The sequence below is a fragment of the Setaria viridis genome, chromosome 2 (assembly GCF_005286985.2).
Source record: "Setaria viridis chromosome 2, Setaria_viridis_v4.0, whole genome shotgun sequence".
NCBI lineage: Eukaryota > Viridiplantae > Streptophyta > Magnoliopsida > Poales > Poaceae > Setaria > Setaria viridis.
In genome coordinates, this window is record NC_048264.2 from 11,493,295 (window position 1) to 11,512,157 (window position 18,863).

Here is an 18,863-nt window from a genome sequence, read left to right on the forward strand (position 1 = left end):
GGTGGCACCCGGGATAAAAGGGTAGGCTCCCAGCCCCACCTGGCGGACGCACCCTTTTATCCCAGGTCTCGTCACCAACCGGGATAAAAGGGGGGGCCTTTTAGCCTTTTATCCCGGTTGGTGATGGGACCCGGGACAAAAGGCCCTTTAGTCCCGGGTGCCATTACGAACCTAGATAAAAGGGGGGGGTTAAAAGTCATTGTAGCCCCTTCTACCCCCCACGCCAGTTACACTTAGCAAAATTTCCGCCAAGATCCCGCGCGCGCTCTGCTCCGTCGCTGCCCGTCCGCCTCCCTCGCCGGCTGCCGTCGTCGTCATCCCCCATTACCCCGGCCGTCGTCATCCCGCCACCCGACCGCGCCCAGACAGCCTCCTCCTCCATCGCCCCGGCACGCCTCGATCCTCCTCCGTCGCGCCCGGCCCCTACCTCGTCGCCGCCTCCATCCTCGTCGCCGCCTCGTCGCCTCGGGTCACCCCTCGTCGCCGCCTCGTCGCCGTCCCGCCTCAGCCGTCCCGCGCGCCTTCGGTCTGTCGTCGCCTCCGCCGTCCCGCCGCCCCGGCCGCCGCCGTCCCGGCCACCTCGTCGCCCCGGCCATAGTCGACCGCGCGCGAGGTCCGCCGCGTCGGCACTGGCGCCAGGAGTACCGCCTTGCTGACGCAAGCCTTGCATCAGCAAGGGCCTTTTTTAAGTTAGAAAATAAATAGAAAGGAGTAGTAATTAGGTAGAAATTCAATAGATTTTTGTATATTTTTTAGAAATCAAATTAGTGTAAATTAGTAGTAATTAGGTTCGTCGCTCTGCCTAGGTTAGAAATGAATTGTGTTTCGTCGTGGTTCCGTCCCCGCCTCCGCCGTCCCGCCGCCCTGACCACCGTCGTCCCAACCTAGGCACCATCCGTGGTTCCGTCCCCGCCTCCGTCATTCCGCCTCCGTCGCAAATTCATGTTATTGCTAGAAATTCCAATAAATATGGACAAATTAGTAGAAATTAATCGTTGCTGCGGCCACCTCGCTCCGTCCCCGCCTCCACCGTTCCGCCGTCCCGGCCTCCGCAAATTCATGTTATTGCTAGAAATTCGTAAAAATTCATGTTATTGCTAGAAATTCGTACAAAATTCATGTTATTGCTAGAAATTCGTAAAAATTCATGTTATTGCTAGAAATTCGTAAAAAATTCATGTTATTGCTAGAAATTCGTACAAAATTCATGTTATTGCTAGAAATTCATAAAAATTCATGTTATTGCTAGAAATTCGTACAAAATTCATGTTATTGCTAGAAATTCGTACAAATTCATGTTATTGCTAGAAATTTGTCACAGAGTACTACTAATTTGTAGAAATTTGTATAAATATTCCGGACTTTGTGGGATTCATGTTATTTTATGATTTCATGTATATACCCTTATGTACATATAACTAAGGCGATTTCTATGACTGTCATGTATGATTCCATGTATGTTTCAATCAATAGTTGAAATGGCAGACGATGAGACCGCAAGGTATCTCATGGAGCAGATAATCACTGGTGATGGTAGTGGCGACAACCTTCCACTATCGTACACCGATGAAGAGGGCACCCAGGCGGACATGTTCCTCAACATGTCCGCCGATGGGAATGAAGAGCAAGAGCCCTAGCAACACCTTGCCGTGGCGGAAGGTTCCGGCGAGGTATATATAACGATTTTTGTATTGTTTCACGCCACCGTTACTACTACGTACTAATTAACGAATCTTGAACTGTTAGCCCTCTAGATCGACACAAGGGCAGAAGACCCGAGGTCGTACAAAGGTGATGGAAGGGAGGCTTGTCATCACGGAAGTGACAGAAGAGGGCAGGCCAGTTGCTCCCGAGAAAGTAGCAAAGAAGTACGTGAGTCGGATCAGGGCAATCGTTCGGGACAACGTGCCTATCAGCATAAGAGAATGGAAGGGCAGAAGCACTAATCCGTACGCCCTCCTGGAGACAGAAAAGAATATGCTGTGGGAAGACGTCAACAGACTTTTCACATTCCCTGAAGGATATATTGAGAAGGATGTGAAAGCGTGGACACTTAAGAAGATGGCTACACAATTCCAGACATTCAAGAAGATGCTGGATACCCACTACATTAAGAAGGGCCGAACTCCAAACTTCAACGCGTGGCCAAAGTTGAGGGAACACTGGGATGCATTTGTTGAATATAAGAGGAGTGAAGACGGTGTGAAAAATATCATGACCAACACAACAAATGCTAGTCATAAGGGCTACCATCATCATATGGGGTGAGGTGGTTATGGCTCAGCAATTCCCAAGTGGAGGAAGATGGAACAAGATCTGATCGAATGGGGAATCGTACCGGCAAATATTGAATGGCCCGAACAATCAAAAAATCGGTACTACGCTCATGGAGGCTCCCTAAGCCAAGAGGATGGGACGTTGATTTTCAATGACACAATACGTGAGAAGGTCGAACATCTTGTGAAGACCATTGAAGATTCTAAGGCTAGGAGGTTGAAGGTGGACCGAGAAAATGATGAGCTCACATTGGCCCTCGGTAATCCGGAGCACCCAGGACGTTGCCAAGGGTTCGGGGTCGTTCCATGGAAGTTTGCTTTCCGAGGCGACAGCGCCTCGTACAGAAGCCGAAAGCGAAGAAAGGAACAGATCGAGGAGAGATGGCGGCAGATGCTAGAATCCAAAGTGCAGGCACAAGAACAAAGAATGATGGAGGAAATCAATTGTCGAGTGGCCCACGCAGTTGCGGAGTTAGCCCAATCTGGAGCATTGCCAAATCCTAACAACGCCAGCCCTTCTCAACGCCTCTTGAGCAGTTGTGCTTCTACAGGGGTCCCCGATGCGCAGATGCCCAGGTTACCCATGGAGGAGCAACGGTTCTCCGTGGATGCCATCACGCAACGCACCACATGTGAGCTGCATGCACCGGTCGGCAACCTCACTATTAAGGTATACTTATACATAATATTTATGCAATCTTGTCAATTGATCCACGCCTTGAGATCGGAGTTTAACTTGTTACTTCTGCTATATGTATAGGTAGCATATGGGAGTGCGTTAGCAACCCTGGCAGGGCAGAGCAGTCATGGCATGGAGATTCCACCTGGCTACGCCAGCGTCCGCGTAGAGCAAATAGTTGATAGCCAATATGAAGGTCTAGAGCTCGACCTCCCGGGAGGTGACAGGGAAAGGACACAGCAGATGAGCTTCATGTGATCATTCTATGACGAAAACGCTACATCATTATTCCCGGCACAGAGCCATCTCCTCAGAGCTCAAGACCGCTCCCCGTAGATCCCCAGCAGCGACCTTCTCCTCATAGCTCGAGACCGTCATCTCCTGCACAACCTGCTCCAGGACCGTCCCTTCCATCTATATCAAGGTCTCCATCTCCACCACATCCTGGTGGTGGGAGCGACAACGACAATAACAACACCCCTCCCCGATCACCGTCGCCGGCACCAAGAGCGGCCCCCATGAAGGAACCTGCACCACCACAAAAGAAGTCACGAGCACCGCCTCCCAAGCAAAGACAGAGAAAGAAGAAAACAAAGGAGCCTGAAGTGACTCGTAAGGAACGCTGGGAGGCAATGTCTCATACGGAACAGTGGGCAGAAATCCAACGAGAGGCCAGTGAGTGGTTCAAGAAACAAGCCGAAGAAAAAAAAAGCAAGGGAGATGGAGCCACCGCCAGTAAATCGAAGAGATTTAAACTTTTTTATCAGGATGGAAGAAGGAGCCAAGAAAAGGATACCACTCTTATCAAACTATGAATGGGCTTTAGTAAAGGCTGATGAAAAGGATAAAAGGAAAAGAAAGTCATCTTCCAGCGGTGCTGTCCCCGACCTCAGCCATTTATCAAAAAAAGACGCTCAACGGGTAAAAGCAATGCCCTTAGATCAACAAGAAAAAGTATTGAAGTTCATGCAAGAAACAGGTTTGGGACTTGATGAATGCCTAGGGCAAGTTGAGACGCCAACTGCACCGCCCCCTGAGCCGAGATGGCCTTATGAGCTAGGCAAACCTCTAGTAAAGCCTTCATTGGTACGGAAGCTATCAACAAAGATGTACGCATTCCATCAATGGTACATGATGGCATCCGCTGACTCGAGGGAGATGCTCGGCCTGAAGGTAAAACCGATCGATTTTCACGGTGAAGGCGAGAAAGTGCTGTGGCTAGACTTCAAGGATATATACGAAGTGTACCATCATGATTCTCTGGACGTCTCTCTGATCAGCGCTTGGGTTCTGTAAGTGTCCGTTTATCTCTACATGTCAATTTTGGTGTGCGTCACCATACTAACTTCGTCTTCCATTTCATGTAGGATGCTAATTCAGACATGCCGCCGAGAGGCGTACCTACATATAGGCTTCATGGATCCATCTGTAGTTAACCAACAACAGATACAATTAGCGCTGGAAAAAACCTTGGTGGAAGTATACAATTTCTTAGACAAACAAACATTCAAGGATTTCATACTACTTCCATACAACTTCAAGTAAGTGTGTGTATACCGTCTACTTTCGATGTCTTTTTCCTTATCTCTACATGTTAGTTAGCTCTAATATGCATATGCATGAACATTTTACGCACGCAGCTTCCACTGGATCCTTATTATAATTGAGCCTGAAAGAAGCCACGTCACTGTCTTCGATTTGTTGAGAAAAGATCCGGTGGAGTACCAAGAAATGCAAGACATGCTAGGCTTGTAATAATTCTGGACCTTTATCTCTATGCAAAAGTTTGTTTCCTAAATTTTATCCCTGTTACACTATATCATTCGTTATTCTAATCTGCAGCGCATGGAAACAATTCATAAGGACACACAAAGGTCCATTCAAAGAAAAACTTACATGGAACACAGACTTCCCGGTACGTATGAAGTCTGCACATTTATTACATTGTATAACACGAATATTTCATAACTTATTTTTTTCCACACTGAAGTGCTTAAGACAGGAACCCGGGAATAATCTATGTGGCTACTACATCTGTGAGCACATGCACAGTTTTATGGGACCCAAGGGACTAAAGATGACGCCGTACAACTGTAAAGTACGTAAAATAAAACTATTACTAGGTAATTATTTTCTAGCTCCTTATATGTATTTGTTCGTGTAACATTCACAAATTTCCAAATTATAGATGTTAAATATTCAACAAGAACTCTTGAAGGAAGAAAGAGTAGCGGCAATATGTGAAGGTCTCATTGGATTCCTAATGGACGAGGTGGTAGATCCAAAAGGAGAATTTTATTACGATGGACGACAATTAGACACTCCGATCAGCAACACCTTGACGGGAAGATTGTAGATAGATACTTTGATTTATTTGTATATATAATACGCGCTAATTATGATCGATTTGTACTAGTTGAATTGTGTATATGAATTGTGTATATATATATATAGTAATTGTATAATTACAAATCCCATTCGTTTAAATACTAGTTGATTTCATTCTAAAAAAATCTCAACTACTAAAGGTTAACAAAAGGGCCGCGGTACTACGTACGTGCAGTGATGCATGCATGAAAAATTCAGGCGCCAGGCAGGTGCCATGCAGGGCGCCATTTAGTCCCGGTTGGAATCCAGCCGGGACTAAAGGGTAACCCTTTACTCCCGGTTGGGAAACCCAACCGGGACTAAAGGGGCGCCCTTTACTCCAAGTTGCTTTTACCAACCGGGACTAAAGGGCCCGTCCCGCGCCTGGCGTGGCAGCCCCTTTCACCAACCGGGACTAAAGGGGGACCTTTACTCCCGGTTAAAAGATCCGGGACTAAAGACCCCCTTTTGTCCCGGTTGGTTTATCCCGAATGGATTTTCGGGAGATATGCACCCTACCAACCGGGACTAAAGGCCAATTCTCTACTAGTGGTCTTCTCGCCGTAGAGGTGAATGCTTGCCGTAGACCTATCCTTGATAGACGCCGTTTCTTTATGCATAGCATGCGTTCATTATTTTCACGTGCTCACGCACAATACTTGGTTTCCATGCAAGATGTAGCATATGGGTGTACTCAAATACACGTATATAACTTTCTGCTAGCTTGTTTCAACGCTTAGCAAACCTGAGATGCAAGTCTTTAGCTCAGGATTATCTTTCATACTACCCTTTAACTTAACTGAACGAGTAGCATGTCGCATGTCTCATGAAACCATGCAAGCAACATACGTAAAAATTTAATCATGACTGACTAATACTTTTACCTCACGTGTGTGTCTCATGTTTACTTCAACTAGACATGCTGACGTATTGTCAAGAATGACTCTTGTAGTTGAATGAAGTATGACCAGGCTATATCATCCAATTATGTATACTAAATAATGGATGCTGGTATCGTAATATGGTAGACGCATGTATGGTGCAATCTAGACCGGTTTGTTTGTCACTATTTGATATGGTTACATTTTGACAGGGTATTTGGTATAATACCTATGCAAGAGACGCTCATACGCTGGGCTAGCCGTGGCGTACTCACTCTAATTTGCCTCTGCTAAACCGTAGATGTGTATGCCTGCTTGTATGCCGAGCTTGACGGTTGTTTATTATTTTTTTTTACCTTAACCAAGGCACATGATGATTACCCTCCCGTAACATGCAGGAAATTTGTAGGATGCCTACGTGATGGGCGTACATGTATAGACTACAGCATGATTTTGATGCTTATTGTCAACCCAAGTGATGAGTAGCCATGAGAAACTACTATTTGTTTTATCAAAGTTGACGCCTGCAGATTTGCCGTGGAGTTGGGTTTGTTTATTTCTACCTGAGGTGCATGATTTGCTTTGGCCCTGATTAACCGAGCCGGCCGCACCGACGTGCAATTTGTTTAACTTTAACCGTGAGGCATGATCAACCATCTCGGTTAATCCCCATGGCACAACTAATGCATGTGCAGGTTCAACATGTGTGGGTTATTGTTTAATTTGTTTACTAATTTGTTCATATGGGCAGCAATGAATTGACTCAACATAGCTGGACTATGGTTGGTTTGTTTGATTTGTTCATCAGGGTATGCATGCATGCAGAATGCAATCTCTTCTGTTTTGCTTAAACATGATGCGGCAGCATGCAAGCTAACATTTTAGGCTAACTAGGCAACATGCCGGCAGCGTATGGCCATGGAACTGCTGGCCGCTCTTTTATTTGAAGAGGAAGAATGGAGAGGAAGAAGTTGTCGTGGCACGAAAAATACAGAGTGAAAAAGTCTCAAGTTCATTTATTTGAAGCTTATTCCCGTATTGCCAAAATCAACTACATGACCATTCCTATTTAAAAAGTTAGCTACTGGATATGCCTAGATCTAAAATCGAGATTTTTCCTATCTAAAGCATACCTTCTATTGTTTCATAAAATGAGCTTAGCATTTATATTGTGAGTCCACCAACGGATGTGCCAAGATCACATGTCTGTATTATTCAGATTTAAAGATCTTAGAAAAGATAGCAATTGATATACCTGAGTTGACTTTATCCTTAAGCAAGGTGCTACGGTTAGTTTGCACATAGTGTCATATCATTAGCAAGCTCTCCCTATAAATACATAGGGGCTCCAGAATTAATTATGTGATGACAAAGTTCCCTAGAATTTCTCCGCGTGCCTCGCTGATTGTCCACTAAGGCTATCATGGGAAGCTCGTGGACCATTTTGTTGCTCTTCTATTTGGCTTCTGTTTGTGCACCAGGTACCGACTTTTTATTCGAGTTATCCTTGAAAGGAAAGACAATTCCAAATCTGCTTTGTTCTAGATTTGTGCGTAAAATTTAGACTGCGTACTCTTTGCATAGTATCATATTATTATATCTAGGACTCATGTCATAGAAATGCATTAAATTATTGTGAGAGAGAGTGCATCAAGTGTGCATGGTATCATGTTTCTTAGGAGCACGATAACCGTCATACCTACAAGATTTGATTTGTGGGAGTAAATATTGGATTCCATGCCAAAGTTATGTACTCTTTCTTTTCTCTCTTTTTTAATTTTTTCTACATAAAAAACTTAGATGACACCTAATCAATACCTATTGGGACTAGCCTTATACAAAGAAAAATAAACAATTGTTTCAACTCTTTTCTCTTTCATATCCGGTGTCATGCATATTAAATTGGTGCTATATAGGATTTTTTTTGTGACATGACACGTAGTTAAATAGAAGATATATATAAGTCACTATATCGAGGAAACAACCTTAACTAATGTCAAATATTAGAAAATCTTGTTCACGTTTTGAATCCACTCCCATAAACACAAACAAGTGGGGGACAATTAATTATCATAGTGAATCATATAATTTATTTTTATACATCAAATTAATGCTCCCCTTGTGACTAGGGGCGGATCCAGGATCCGGGATGGGGGTTCCAGCCCAGGTCCAGCTCAAATTATCACCTTAGAACATATAAATTTTGTGTGATCTCAGTTAAGAAAAAGAAGCCCAGTAGGCCATAACAGCCCAGTCCACCAATAGATAGTAAAGTAGACACTGTTTCAGCCCGGGGCTGTACCAATTTGTGGGTCCGCCCCTGCTTGTGACATTGAAGTTTTAGTCTTTTGGTATAAAATAACATGGTATACTCCCTCCATTTCACAATATTTTATTTTAGTTTCCTTTGCTATTTTCAAAATACTTGTCGTTCTACAGTTCCAAGGCATATATCTTTGACCCATTTTCCCAATCCTGTCCCTACTTATTAAATGCATACTTTAGAGTGAGATTCTCTACTCTTATAGAAAACATAAATACATACTTTAGAGAGGACTAAGGGTAGGATGATCATTTCGTTGCCCTCCTCAATTCTTGTTCCTAAGACTAATCCTAGTGCAGGTTTCATAGAGGTTTTATGCACATTAATTAGGTGCCATGTCAGCATTTTTTATGATGTGGCAATGAGTTAATGAGGAGAGAGGTAAGAGGGATTTCATCTAGATGAAACCATGTATGCACAGTTACCAACACAGTTTGTGTCTTGCATGTAGTGCATATGAATCTACACCATGAAATTTTGCATTATAGAGGTAGTTTCAAATACAATTTCATTTTCATGTTGCTTATGTGGCTATCTTGGAAATATCAAAATGAAACTCTCTATTGCGATTAGCCTAAGAATAATAAAAGTATTGTGAAAACGGTAGGAGAGTACACGTTATATGTAAAATTTAACAATTGATCAAACAAGTATTGTGTCTACTAGACAATATAAAATTTGAATAAAAACACATCATTTGTACATCACTACTATATGCAAGTCCTACCCACGTTGTCAGTACTCAGTAGCAAGTGAAATGCAGTGGCCATTTACCAAACTGATGACCATTTCCGGCGCAATGGCAGCAACGTTCGTGTTCAGAAACAACTGCAAGGAGACGATCTACCCCGGTGTGCAGACGAACCCAGGCAGGCCGGCATTCCCGACCACCGGCTTCCAGCTTCATCCCGGCGCAGAAGCCCAATACCACGGCGTCGCCTCCACCTGGGCCGGCCGCATCTGGCCTCGCCGCCACTGCTCCCCCGGCGCCCCGGGCGGCTTGTCCTGCGCGTCCGGCGACTGCGGAGGGAGGCTCGAGTGCGCCGGCGCCGGCGGCCAGCCGCCGTGCACGCTGGCGGAGTTCACGCTCGGCGGGTCGGGCGGCAATGACTTCTACGACGTCAGCAACGTCGATGGCTTCAACGCCCCTCTCCTGATCGCGCCGGTCGGCGGCGCCGGCTGCACGACGGTGACGTGCGGCGCCGACATCAACGCGGCGTGCCCGCCGGAGCTGGCGGTGAAGGCGGGGGACGGCGGCACGGTGGGGTGCAGGAGCGCGTGCCTGGCGTTCAACACCGACGAGCACTGCTGCCGCGGGGATTATGGGACCCCCGACAGGTGCGGGCCGGGCAGGTACTCGAAATTCTTCAAGGCGCAGTGCCCGCAGGCCTACAGCTACGCTTACGACGACGGAAGCAGCACCTTCACCTGCGCCACCGGCGGCAACTACAACATCGTCTTCTGCCCTTGACCAGAGGGCGTGTTTTTTTTTTTCAAATAAATTTGTGTGACTAGCTGGCAACTGGCATCATGTAACCAAGAATTTCACCATAATTAACAAGAAAAGGTTCTGTGCCATGGTTTTTAACCTTTTTTCCTAAGGCTCTTGTGTTTTGAAGGCTTGAGTTGAGTCTTCAACAATCAGTGCTGTGGATTGAAGAGCTTTCGGCATCATGCTCACACCTAGAAAATCCTAAAAATAACGATGCAACAATAACCGTAATGCAAATCCTTGCCAGCACAATTCTCAAGTTCAACAAGTACTCTGCAAATATGAGGAAGAAATATTGGCTTTTAGTTGAGGTTTTGGACAAACAACCATACAATCGGTCGCTGGTAGTGGTACTGCTTGTACAACAATCAATAATGACAAATTGACAATTAGAATGAAACCATGCGTAACACGTGAACTGCATGTTCACTCCTCCATGCTGACAGTGTTATGCAGGTCCTGTTATGTTTGCACAACAATGGTTAACACTAGCGATAGGAAGTCAACGCAGCCTAGGTAGATCATGCAGATGGCACAATTTTGACTGTTGAGTTTTTACATCGGCATCCTGGCGTTCTGGTCTAGAAATACCATGTCAGTGAGGGCCTTCACACAATATATCTTCTGGCTGCCGGTTTTGACCTTTGCAAATGCCACAGTTTTGACTATTGACAATGGCATCCTGACGTGAGAAGTAAAGTAACATGTTTATAACACTGAATATCAGATCAATCAGGGCCTTTACAGAATCTTCTGAATTCTCCTTGGACAACTATGAATTTAACTCAGCTCATCTTAGAGTTTCTATCTCTCCAACAATCTTATTTGTCCAACCTTGCTTGTCATCTAAACCAGCGAAATGAATCATAAAGTCTCCATCTGAATAAACCCCTGAAAATACAATATGCTGTCAACAAACAATAGAGAGGCCGTGCATGATAGTAAGGAAACTTCCATAAGAAGCAAAGTGGAGACTTTCTGCTGGTATATGGCAAACAACCTTAGTTCAGCCCATAGTTGCAATTTATTAGGTATCATGATAGGCGTTAGTGTGTAATTTGTAGTAAATACAGACCGACATGGGTACATGAAGACTAGGACAATGGTACGTGGTGTATGAATGCTGAAAACATTTCACCTTTATTGTTTGAGTAAAACAATACTGATTTAATACATCTTTCTTCATTATTTTTTCAGAATCATTTTGCACGTCTATAAAATCAATCCGCCAAAGCTATCAAATGAGTCTGTAGGTAAATAAGGACTCCTGGGAAGTTATGTCCTAATTTTAAAATTTAAATGCAAACCCTCATTACATATGCACTGTAGACTAGTAGAGGGTACGAGAGAATGCGAGAAGAGAACCTTTCCATGTAGTGGCCAGGTGGAAGATCAGACGGAAGGTCGACTTCCATGAGAGGATCCATGGGTACGAATTGAAGAGGCACTGCATTTTTGCAATCCGAACTTGCGCTTGCATTTCTTCAGATGATAAGTGACCTATTAGATGCTTGAGTGCTGCATTATCTCCACTTTTTGTGGAACCAAACTGTATAAATGAAGTCTGGTTCCACCATGTATCCAAAAACTTCTCACTCCAATTTGACCTCCTTATGAAGAAAACTCCTGCATGAGAAGTGGTTTGCCTTTTTTTTAGTAATCATGGTGAAAGATGCGAAATCATGCTACCCAAAAAATGGAGCAAACTGATGTAGACATTCGAAACGTATATTTCTAAACATCAGATTATTCTGGACATGCATTAATGTAGGCGAGGAACACTCAAATTAATGAATGCAGTTTCAGACTCCATTATATTGACAGTAAGATGACTTGACAATTTGTGATTTACAGATGCCTCATTGGGGTTCAACGTGCTGAAAAAGTAGTTTGTTGCAACAATTTGCTCCCAAAGCAATTTTGATGAACAAAACACCCAAAATATTCATGTGTTAAGTCTCCCATACCAGCATTCACACCACCGAAATCCTCTGTCAGAACAAGATCAGGTGACTCATTAAAATCACTATGTCCAATCACTGAGAACAAAATCCTCTCCTGCAAACCATGTAATGGGAAGGGAAAAGTAGTCAGCAAGATAAGCCTCCAACATGTGACCCATATCAACCAGTGCATACACTAGACCCTAATTAGTGGTTTGATTAAGATTTCAGGACTGTATATGCCAAGTTGAAAATATATATATTCAAGTGGGTACCTCAACCTTAAATTACAAGCATCTGAGACTCACCAGCGGGATTTCCGGGTTAGTAACCAGCGTGTCCTGTATAACAACCAAAATAAAGCATCAATTAGGTGCAAGAGACAAGAAACTTGATTCTTCGTATGCTGATAGTATGGTAGAGATTCAACCCAGCAGTAATTAAGTAGCAGCGGCGACCCACCGCGTCGTTCCAGAAGAGCCAGTGGTGGTGGCGGAGGTGCGCGCGGAGCGCGAGGACCTTGCTCCAGCTGGGCGGGCGGCTGGGGTCGACGGCGGACGCGGGGAGCGCGATGAGGCCATACCCGTGCGCCGCCGCGTAGGCGCGCTTGTTCCGCGCGGTGGCCGCCAGCACGCCGCGGAAGGACCGCCGCCCGCGCGACCCGCTCGCGCCCTCGTCGGCGAGGGTGACGATGGCGAGGCTGAGGCGGGGGTTCCGGACGGGGCCGGGGAGGAGGGGGAGGCGGCGGTCGGTGGCGCCGGGCAGGCACCGGCGGCCGAATGAGTTGGCGCGGCGGAGGAGGAGCGCGGGGAGCTGCGCGAGGAGGACAAGGAGGAGAAGGAGCGGGAGGAGGAAGAGCAGCCGACGGAGCCGAAGGCGGTGCCGATGCTCGGCGGCGCGGCGCGGCCGTGACCGCTCGGCCATCGCCGGAAGGCGCCTGGCTCCGCGTGGTGGTATGACTATGCTGTCTACGCAGAGGCGGCGCCGTGATTTTGATTTCTCGTTTTAAAGATATTAATCATAAAATAAATGCTGTGAGACTAATCAAAGACGCTTCCTGAATTAAAAAGAGAGAATATTCTCGCAGAAAGGCCCGCCCATTGAACAAAGACTACAAAGTATTTCGAATATATGGAATACAGTAAAAACCATAACAATGATAGTCAATATACTGCAAAAGTTTGATAAGACTTCATAAAAAACATTATGTTTTCATGATCGGTGGGAATATAACAGATTGAAAATTATCATATATAAAACCTCAGAAACTTTGAGCACTGAAGATATAGCCAGCTGAGCTGATATTGGACATGCTCACAAATTTGTGAGCAATGCATTTACTCGAAAAGGAAGTACATCAACAAAAGTAGGGCACAGTGCGGACTTTGGATGATCCGGGGTACTTGCTTTCTATTTCAGCTTCTTACTGAAGTCCGGGAGATCAACGAGCTGGATCCTTGAGATACCTTGTGCTTCTTCCCTCTCCTTCTGTGTGTTGTATCCCCATGTCACTGCTCCAGTAACATCAGAAACGCAAATTAGTTTTAACAAAGGGTAAACCATTGGGGTTAGCGAGAAAAACATGACTTACCCAGGTAGAGGTTCCATTTATCCAGCGCTGGTTCTTTGATCACATTCTTCAAAGTCGCAAGGCGGTCCTCGATGAAACTATTCAAGGTACAACAAAAAAAAGGAAACAACAACCATTCTTTACTTCTTTTGCTGTTGCCCATCTCATATGGATGCCCAGAACTAGTTTATGCGATGCAGTTTATGGTATTAAAATACACGCAAACTATGGACTTACTGAAGTGTTAGACTTTGGTGCTGTGGCATCTGCTGCAGCTGCTGGAGAACTTTTACCTTCGGACTGAAGAATGAACTCACAGATTCAGTACTGAAAAATCATGGATAGGTTAAGGAAAAGAAAATAAGCACCATACTAACCCTGTGCCCAGGCCATATGTCCTTTCAGAGGGAAAATCTATTCCAGCCAATTCTTTCAGTAGGGCTTCAGCAAATCTACTCTGGAAGATGACCAATAAGTGATCAGCAGAATATCAGCATTCCGCATTACCTACAGAGCAGAACTGAGAAAACAAATATGAACCGACTAAAATCTGGAACCAAATTTCTACAATCTCCATTATTAAAAAATCTATAAAAAAAGGTAAAGTCTAAATATGGTTGTTAGAATCATTTGTTGAAACAGTTCAGTTGTTCATAAACATCTAACTAAACAGAAAATGAAACCATTAACCAATTAAACAGAAGATAGTAAAAAGTTCGGTCGCATAGCAGAAAAATGTAGGAGATAGACCTGTTTTGTTGTGACTATGTAAGTGTCAGAGCTTGAAAGCTTTAATGCATCAGCTGTCCCATGATAAAACCTGCAGTCACATTGACCTGCCAATGAGTTGCACAATATGCTTTGTTCGATATAAAAAAAATGAACATAAGACACTTCAGAGTCGTTACATCGCTTCAACTTTTTCGAGCATATTAGGCTGTAAACTGAAAAGGGAGACAGTGGGGAAAATATTGCCGTATCAAAAGCGACTAATAAAATTGTGATTATTCTAAGTCACACAAACTTTCACGTAGAGCAAAATTAAATTAACACGTAAGACAAACACACAAGCAAGCAATGAGCCAATAACACACAGTAAAGTACATACGTGTGCGCATGCAGACCCACATGCACAGAAAGGGCTAGGGAGCAAACATGGAGCCAATAATCAAGAACTCAGGATTTGTGATCAATTTTCTTTCCAACTTATTTAGTAGCCATACCCACTAATCAATATATCACATTGAGTCATACAAATTAGAAAGTCATTTACCACCTAGACCCACTTAGATACGATGAGGCCTCTGCTATTATTTTATCAAACTATCTTTGCATGCTACATACAAGGGAACTACTATAGAAATGTATGATCTGTATTTGATCCATGTGGTCATGGTCCTGAGCGTGTTTCTGAAAGTTTTGAAGTGTTCCTCTCAACTGAGGACAGAACACTAGCGTATCTAGAGATGGTTGTCCCCGTGGAGTCTATACCACCCAAGTCCCAACTATCAACAATTCAACAGTATAACACAAAGTCATAGTTAGATCTAACTTAATTTCTATGAATATATATTGGTCAGTCCAAGAAGAAATTTACATCAATTATTTCATAGGTCAGTCACCTGTTAGGTCAACCATGGAAACTATTTTCTTAATAAGACAAGTTATGGAGCGGTATAGGGAGAAGAAGGACCTACACATGGTTTTCATTGACTTGGAGAAGGTGTACAACAAAATACCAAGGAATGTTATGTGGTGGGCTTTGGACAAACATAAAGTCCCAACGAAGTACGTTGGACTTATTAAGGACCTGTACAACAATGTTGTCACTAAAGTCCAAACAAGTGATGGCGACATAGATGACTTTCCGATTAGAATAGGACTGCATCAAGGGTCTGCTTTGAGCCCTTATCTATTTGCCTTGGTGATGGATGAGGTAACAAGGGACATTCAAGGGGATATCCCTTGGTGTATGCTCTTCGCAAATGATGTAGTGCTAGTTGATGAAAGTCGAGCAGGAGTAAATAGGAAATTGGAGTTGTGGCGGGAGACCCTAGAGTCAAAAGGTTTTAGACTCAGCAGAACTAAAACTGAATATATGAGATGTGATTTTGGCACTACTACACATGAGGAGGGAGATGTCAGTTTGGAAAGCTAAGTAGTGCCTAGGAAGGATACATTTCGATATTTGGGATCAATGCTACAACGAGATGGGGATATTGATGAGGATATTAGTCATAGAATCAAAGTGGGGTGAATGAAGTGGCACCAAGCATCAGGAATTTTATATGACAAGAAGGTACCATTGAAGCTAAAAGGCATGTTTTATAGGACGGCGATTAGACCTGCAATGTTGTATGGTGCAGAATGTTGGCCTACAAAAAGACGACATGTTCAGCAGATAAGTGTTGCGGAAATGCACATGTTGCGTTGGATTTGTGGTCATACGAGAAGGGATCGAGTCCGGAATGAGGATATACGTGATAAATTAGGGGTAGCACCAATTGAAGAAAAGCTTATCCAACACCGGCTGAGATGGTTTGGACATGTCCAACGAAGGCCTCCGGAGGCACTGGTGCATAGTGGAACCCTAAGGTGTGACAGTAATGTGAAGAGAGGTAGAGAAAGACCAAAATTGACATGGGAAGACGCAATAAAAGGAGATTTGAAGGGATGGAATATACCCAAAGATTTAGCCCTGGATAGGAGTGCTTGGAAAACAGCTATTCATGTGCCTGAACCCTGATTTGTGGCTCTTGTTAGTTTCAACTCTAACCTACCCCAACTTGCTTGGGACTGAAAGGCTATGTTGTTGTTGTTGTCGTCGTCAGTCACCTGTTAGCACCTATCCAGCCAGACAAATCATTTTTAATCCAGTCATCTCTTACACGACCAAAGAGATCTACCAAAGACTCCCTATCTTCTTGCCACTCGTCCATGAGAATGGGCTTCAGTTTTAACCAGTTCTCCAATATTTCTTGGATGCTAAGCCCATCTGCAACCTTGCAAATATCACCTTAATATAAAAATTCAATCAACCTAGAAGCCTATAGTCATTTCCTATTCTGTTGCCACCTAAGACAGTATGATAATATTTGGTCAGGAATAAGTTACATATGAAACTTACTGATGATTTCCGAACAGAGGGTATCTGGATCTCAACAAGCAACCTAACAAGCAACAGGTTCTCATATCCTGTTTCCACCACTGGACGGAGCTGAAATAGTGGAAAACATTTTAGGTAACAAATTTTAAAGAATAAAATTGTGAAGAGGAATGCTAGGTTCCTTGTCATGAAATCAATATGAGAATATCTATTATGCTTCATGAGGATCGTAAGCTTAATTTATTCATAGCACCATTATTCTTTAAAACAGAAAGCGTTAATTATCATCCGGGGTGCACTATCCATTTTCCGTAGTTGTAGCAGATGCAACATGTGGATTGCTCAAATGTTTAGGCAAGTGTGGACCAAAAGTTCCTACAAATACATATGGGATAACTCCATATAGTGGATAGGCAAATGGGGGGGGGGGGGGGGGGGGGGGGGGGGGGGGATCACTTTGTTTGCTTGGGGAAAAAACTATAGAGGCAGTGGACTTTAATGAACTTTCCAACTTTCATGGGTTTTCAATAATAAGCAAAGGGGGATCAGTGGTTCAGGACAGGACACTGAAAGGCATGAGAAAAACAAGACATGAGAAAACCAACCAGATGAGCAAGGTGCACATTGTTCGAAGCCACTAAACTAAAATGATGCATCACCCTAATTTTTTTCTTGTACATTGTATTAGTTTCCTGTTCTTTTTGTAACATTCTTGTTAACTAAAGCTGTTGCTGTATGCCTGTAAGCTGCAAGATTAGGAAAAGTTTTGCCATTGATGTGGTAAGCTGCATTGCGACATGGAATCTACTTACTACTCAGAGGAAGATGTATTAGTTCCCGCACCTCCATAAAAGATGCTTCCAACTAATTACTACATTCAAATTTTTAAGTAAAAATCGAGCGTTCTGCAAAACCACATCAATACTAAATGGAGCTCTGAAATGAAGGCTTACGGTGTACATCTGCTCCACTATCCACTCCTCCATGGCGGAGTCAACCTGCTCAAACACCGACGGCCACCTCACCTTCGCGGCCTGCCAAAGCACACCAAATCGAACACAGTTACTCATTTGACACATATCAAGCACGCAACAAGCAAGGCGGACGAGGAGACCTTGACGGCAGAGAGGGAGCTCTCGCCGCAGCTGTCGCAGAAGACGCCGTCGAAGTCGAGGGCGAACAGGTCGCCGCCCATCGCGGCGCGCGAGGGCCTCGCAGCCCTTGCTCCCCTCCTCTCCGCTCCTCCGGGCGACGGAATGGACCGAATGGAGTAGGGGCGGACCCTCCCTATAGGCAAGTTGGGGCGGCCGCGCAAGCTACCGGCGGCCGGGATGGGCCCCACCACCCTCTCCAGGCGGTCAGGCGCCGTGCCGAGAAAACGAACGGCAGCCATGGCGTGCCGCGTGCGTGAGGCTGAATGAGACGACGGGGCGCTATGGGCTTTAAGCTTTGGTGGGGCAAAAGAGGAAGGGAAGTGAGAGACGGCCCAGCCCATAGAAACGATCATATGATTAAATTTAATTATTATGTTAACTCAGTCTCAAAAAAAATATTATGTTAACTACAATCATTATTCTTTTCCTTTAAGTGAAAGTTTGTTTGAAGGACTGCGATGATTGTTTAGTTTCATTGATGATTGCTACAAGTCAGCACTTGCAATGACTATAAATGCGTGACTTGACAATGTTCATACTTCCAAATGCTAAATGCCCTAAGTCGACTAAACAACCATATTTTGGAGACACCATCCACTGGGAATCAAGGATGATCCATTACATTCAATTTGGCAATTAGACTCTTGAGTCATGACAAAATGCAACATCCAATGGTGATCCAATGGTGCTCGAGTCAAAAGGGAAACTTCTATTTGGTGTCCCCTAAACGGTTAAACCATACTTCCTCGTCTCTCCGTTCCAAATGGTAGGTCGTTTTAATTTTTTTTCCACAGATATTATTATGCATCTAGATATAGTATATGTCCATATGCATAATAATATTTATAAACCTAGAAAAATCGAAACGACCTACAATTTAAAACGGAGGGAGTAGATCTCTTTGAGTAGAAGCCCCGTTTTCATGTTTTACCGTAGTAACTAAGGATGCGTGCTAGTGCTAGGTGTGCCATTTTGTCTCCATCAGGTGACAACCATTCGTAGAGTCGTTACATTTGTCGAGCAGTCGTTTAGTTTTGTCAACGTCCTCATTTTGATCATCTCGCTCTTATCG

At 44.2% G+C, this 18,863-nt stretch overlaps 3 protein-coding genes across 4 annotated transcripts; 1 reads left to right on the plus strand and 2 right to left on the minus strand.

The window, feature by feature from the left end:
* The first annotated feature begins 9,284 nt into the window (after positions 1 to 9,284).
* LOC117844103 (thaumatin-like protein 1) lies at positions 9,285 to 10,153 on the plus strand. Its single transcript, XM_034724876.2, has one exon. The coding sequence runs from the start codon at positions 9,308 to 9,310 to the stop codon at positions 9,995 to 9,997; it is 690 nt and encodes a 229-aa protein (XP_034580767.1). The 5' UTR covers positions 9,285 to 9,307; the 3' UTR covers positions 9,998 to 10,153.
* Positions 10,154 to 10,300: 147 nt separating this feature from the next.
* On the minus strand, positions 10,301 to 13,020 carry LOC117846206 (alpha-1,2-galactosyltransferase gmh3). The gene is made up of 5 exons (XM_034727329.2): positions 12,424 to 13,020; positions 12,270 to 12,302; positions 11,986 to 12,076; positions 11,384 to 11,644; positions 10,301 to 10,909 (listed from the first exon to the last, which is right to left on the minus strand). The coding sequence occupies exons 1-5, from the start codon at positions 12,883 to 12,885 to the stop codon at positions 10,809 to 10,811; spliced, it is 948 nt and encodes a 315-aa protein (XP_034583220.1). The 5' UTR covers positions 12,886 to 13,020; the 3' UTR covers positions 10,301 to 10,808.
* A 110-nt stretch (positions 13,021 to 13,130) lies between these two features.
* LOC117846207 (uncharacterized) lies at positions 13,131 to 18,083 on the minus strand. Of its 2 annotated transcripts, XM_034727332.2 has the most exons (9): positions 17,752 to 18,083; positions 17,591 to 17,671; positions 16,659 to 16,748; positions 16,367 to 16,533; positions 14,282 to 14,351; positions 13,909 to 13,988; positions 13,769 to 13,831; positions 13,553 to 13,629; positions 13,131 to 13,472 (listed from the first exon to the last, which is right to left on the minus strand). In XM_034727332.2, the coding sequence occupies exons 1-9, from the start codon at positions 18,028 to 18,030 to the stop codon at positions 13,372 to 13,374; spliced, it is 1,008 nt and encodes a 335-aa protein (XP_034583223.1). In that variant the 5' UTR covers positions 18,031 to 18,083; the 3' UTR covers positions 13,131 to 13,371. The 2 variants fall into 2 exon arrangements, with proteins under 2 accessions (XP_034583223.1, XP_034583222.1); XM_034727331.2 differs by lacking the exon at positions 16,367 to 16,533 and having other exon boundaries at positions 16,659 to 16,738; positions 17,752 to 18,080.
* Positions 18,084 to 18,863: the final 780 nt, after the last annotated feature.

Excerpts from the sequence above, each read along its gene's own strand:
- LOC117846206 (XM_034727329.2), bottom strand. The coding sequence starts at position 12,885 with ATGGCCGAGCGGTCACGGCCGCGCCGCGCCGCCGAGCATCGGCACCGC. Across the intron at positions 12,303-12,423 it reads GGCTCTTCTGGAACGACGCG|GACACGCTGGTTACTAACCC; the intron begins GTGGGTCGCCGC and ends GTTGTTATACAG. Across the intron at positions 10,910-11,383 it reads CCTGGCCACTACATGGAAAG|GGGTTTATTCAGATGGAGAC; the intron begins GTTCTCTTCTCG and ends TTGTATTTTCAG.
- LOC117846207 (XM_034727332.2), bottom strand. The coding sequence starts at position 18,030 with ATGGCTGCCGTTCGTTTTCTCGGCACGGCGCCTGACCGCCTGGAGAGG. Across the intron at positions 17,672-17,751 it reads GCTCCCTCTCTGCCGTCAAG|GCCGCGAAGGTGAGGTGGCC; the intron begins GTCTCCTCGTCC and ends GTGCTTTGGCAG. Across the intron at positions 13,989-14,281 it reads ACATAGTCACAACAAAACAG|AGTAGATTTGCTGAAGCCCT; the intron begins GTCTATCTCCTA and ends GTCATCTTCCAG.
- LOC117844103 (XM_034724876.2), top strand. The coding sequence starts at position 9,308 with ATGACCATTTCCGGCGCAATGGCAGCAACGTTCGTGTTCAGAAACAAC.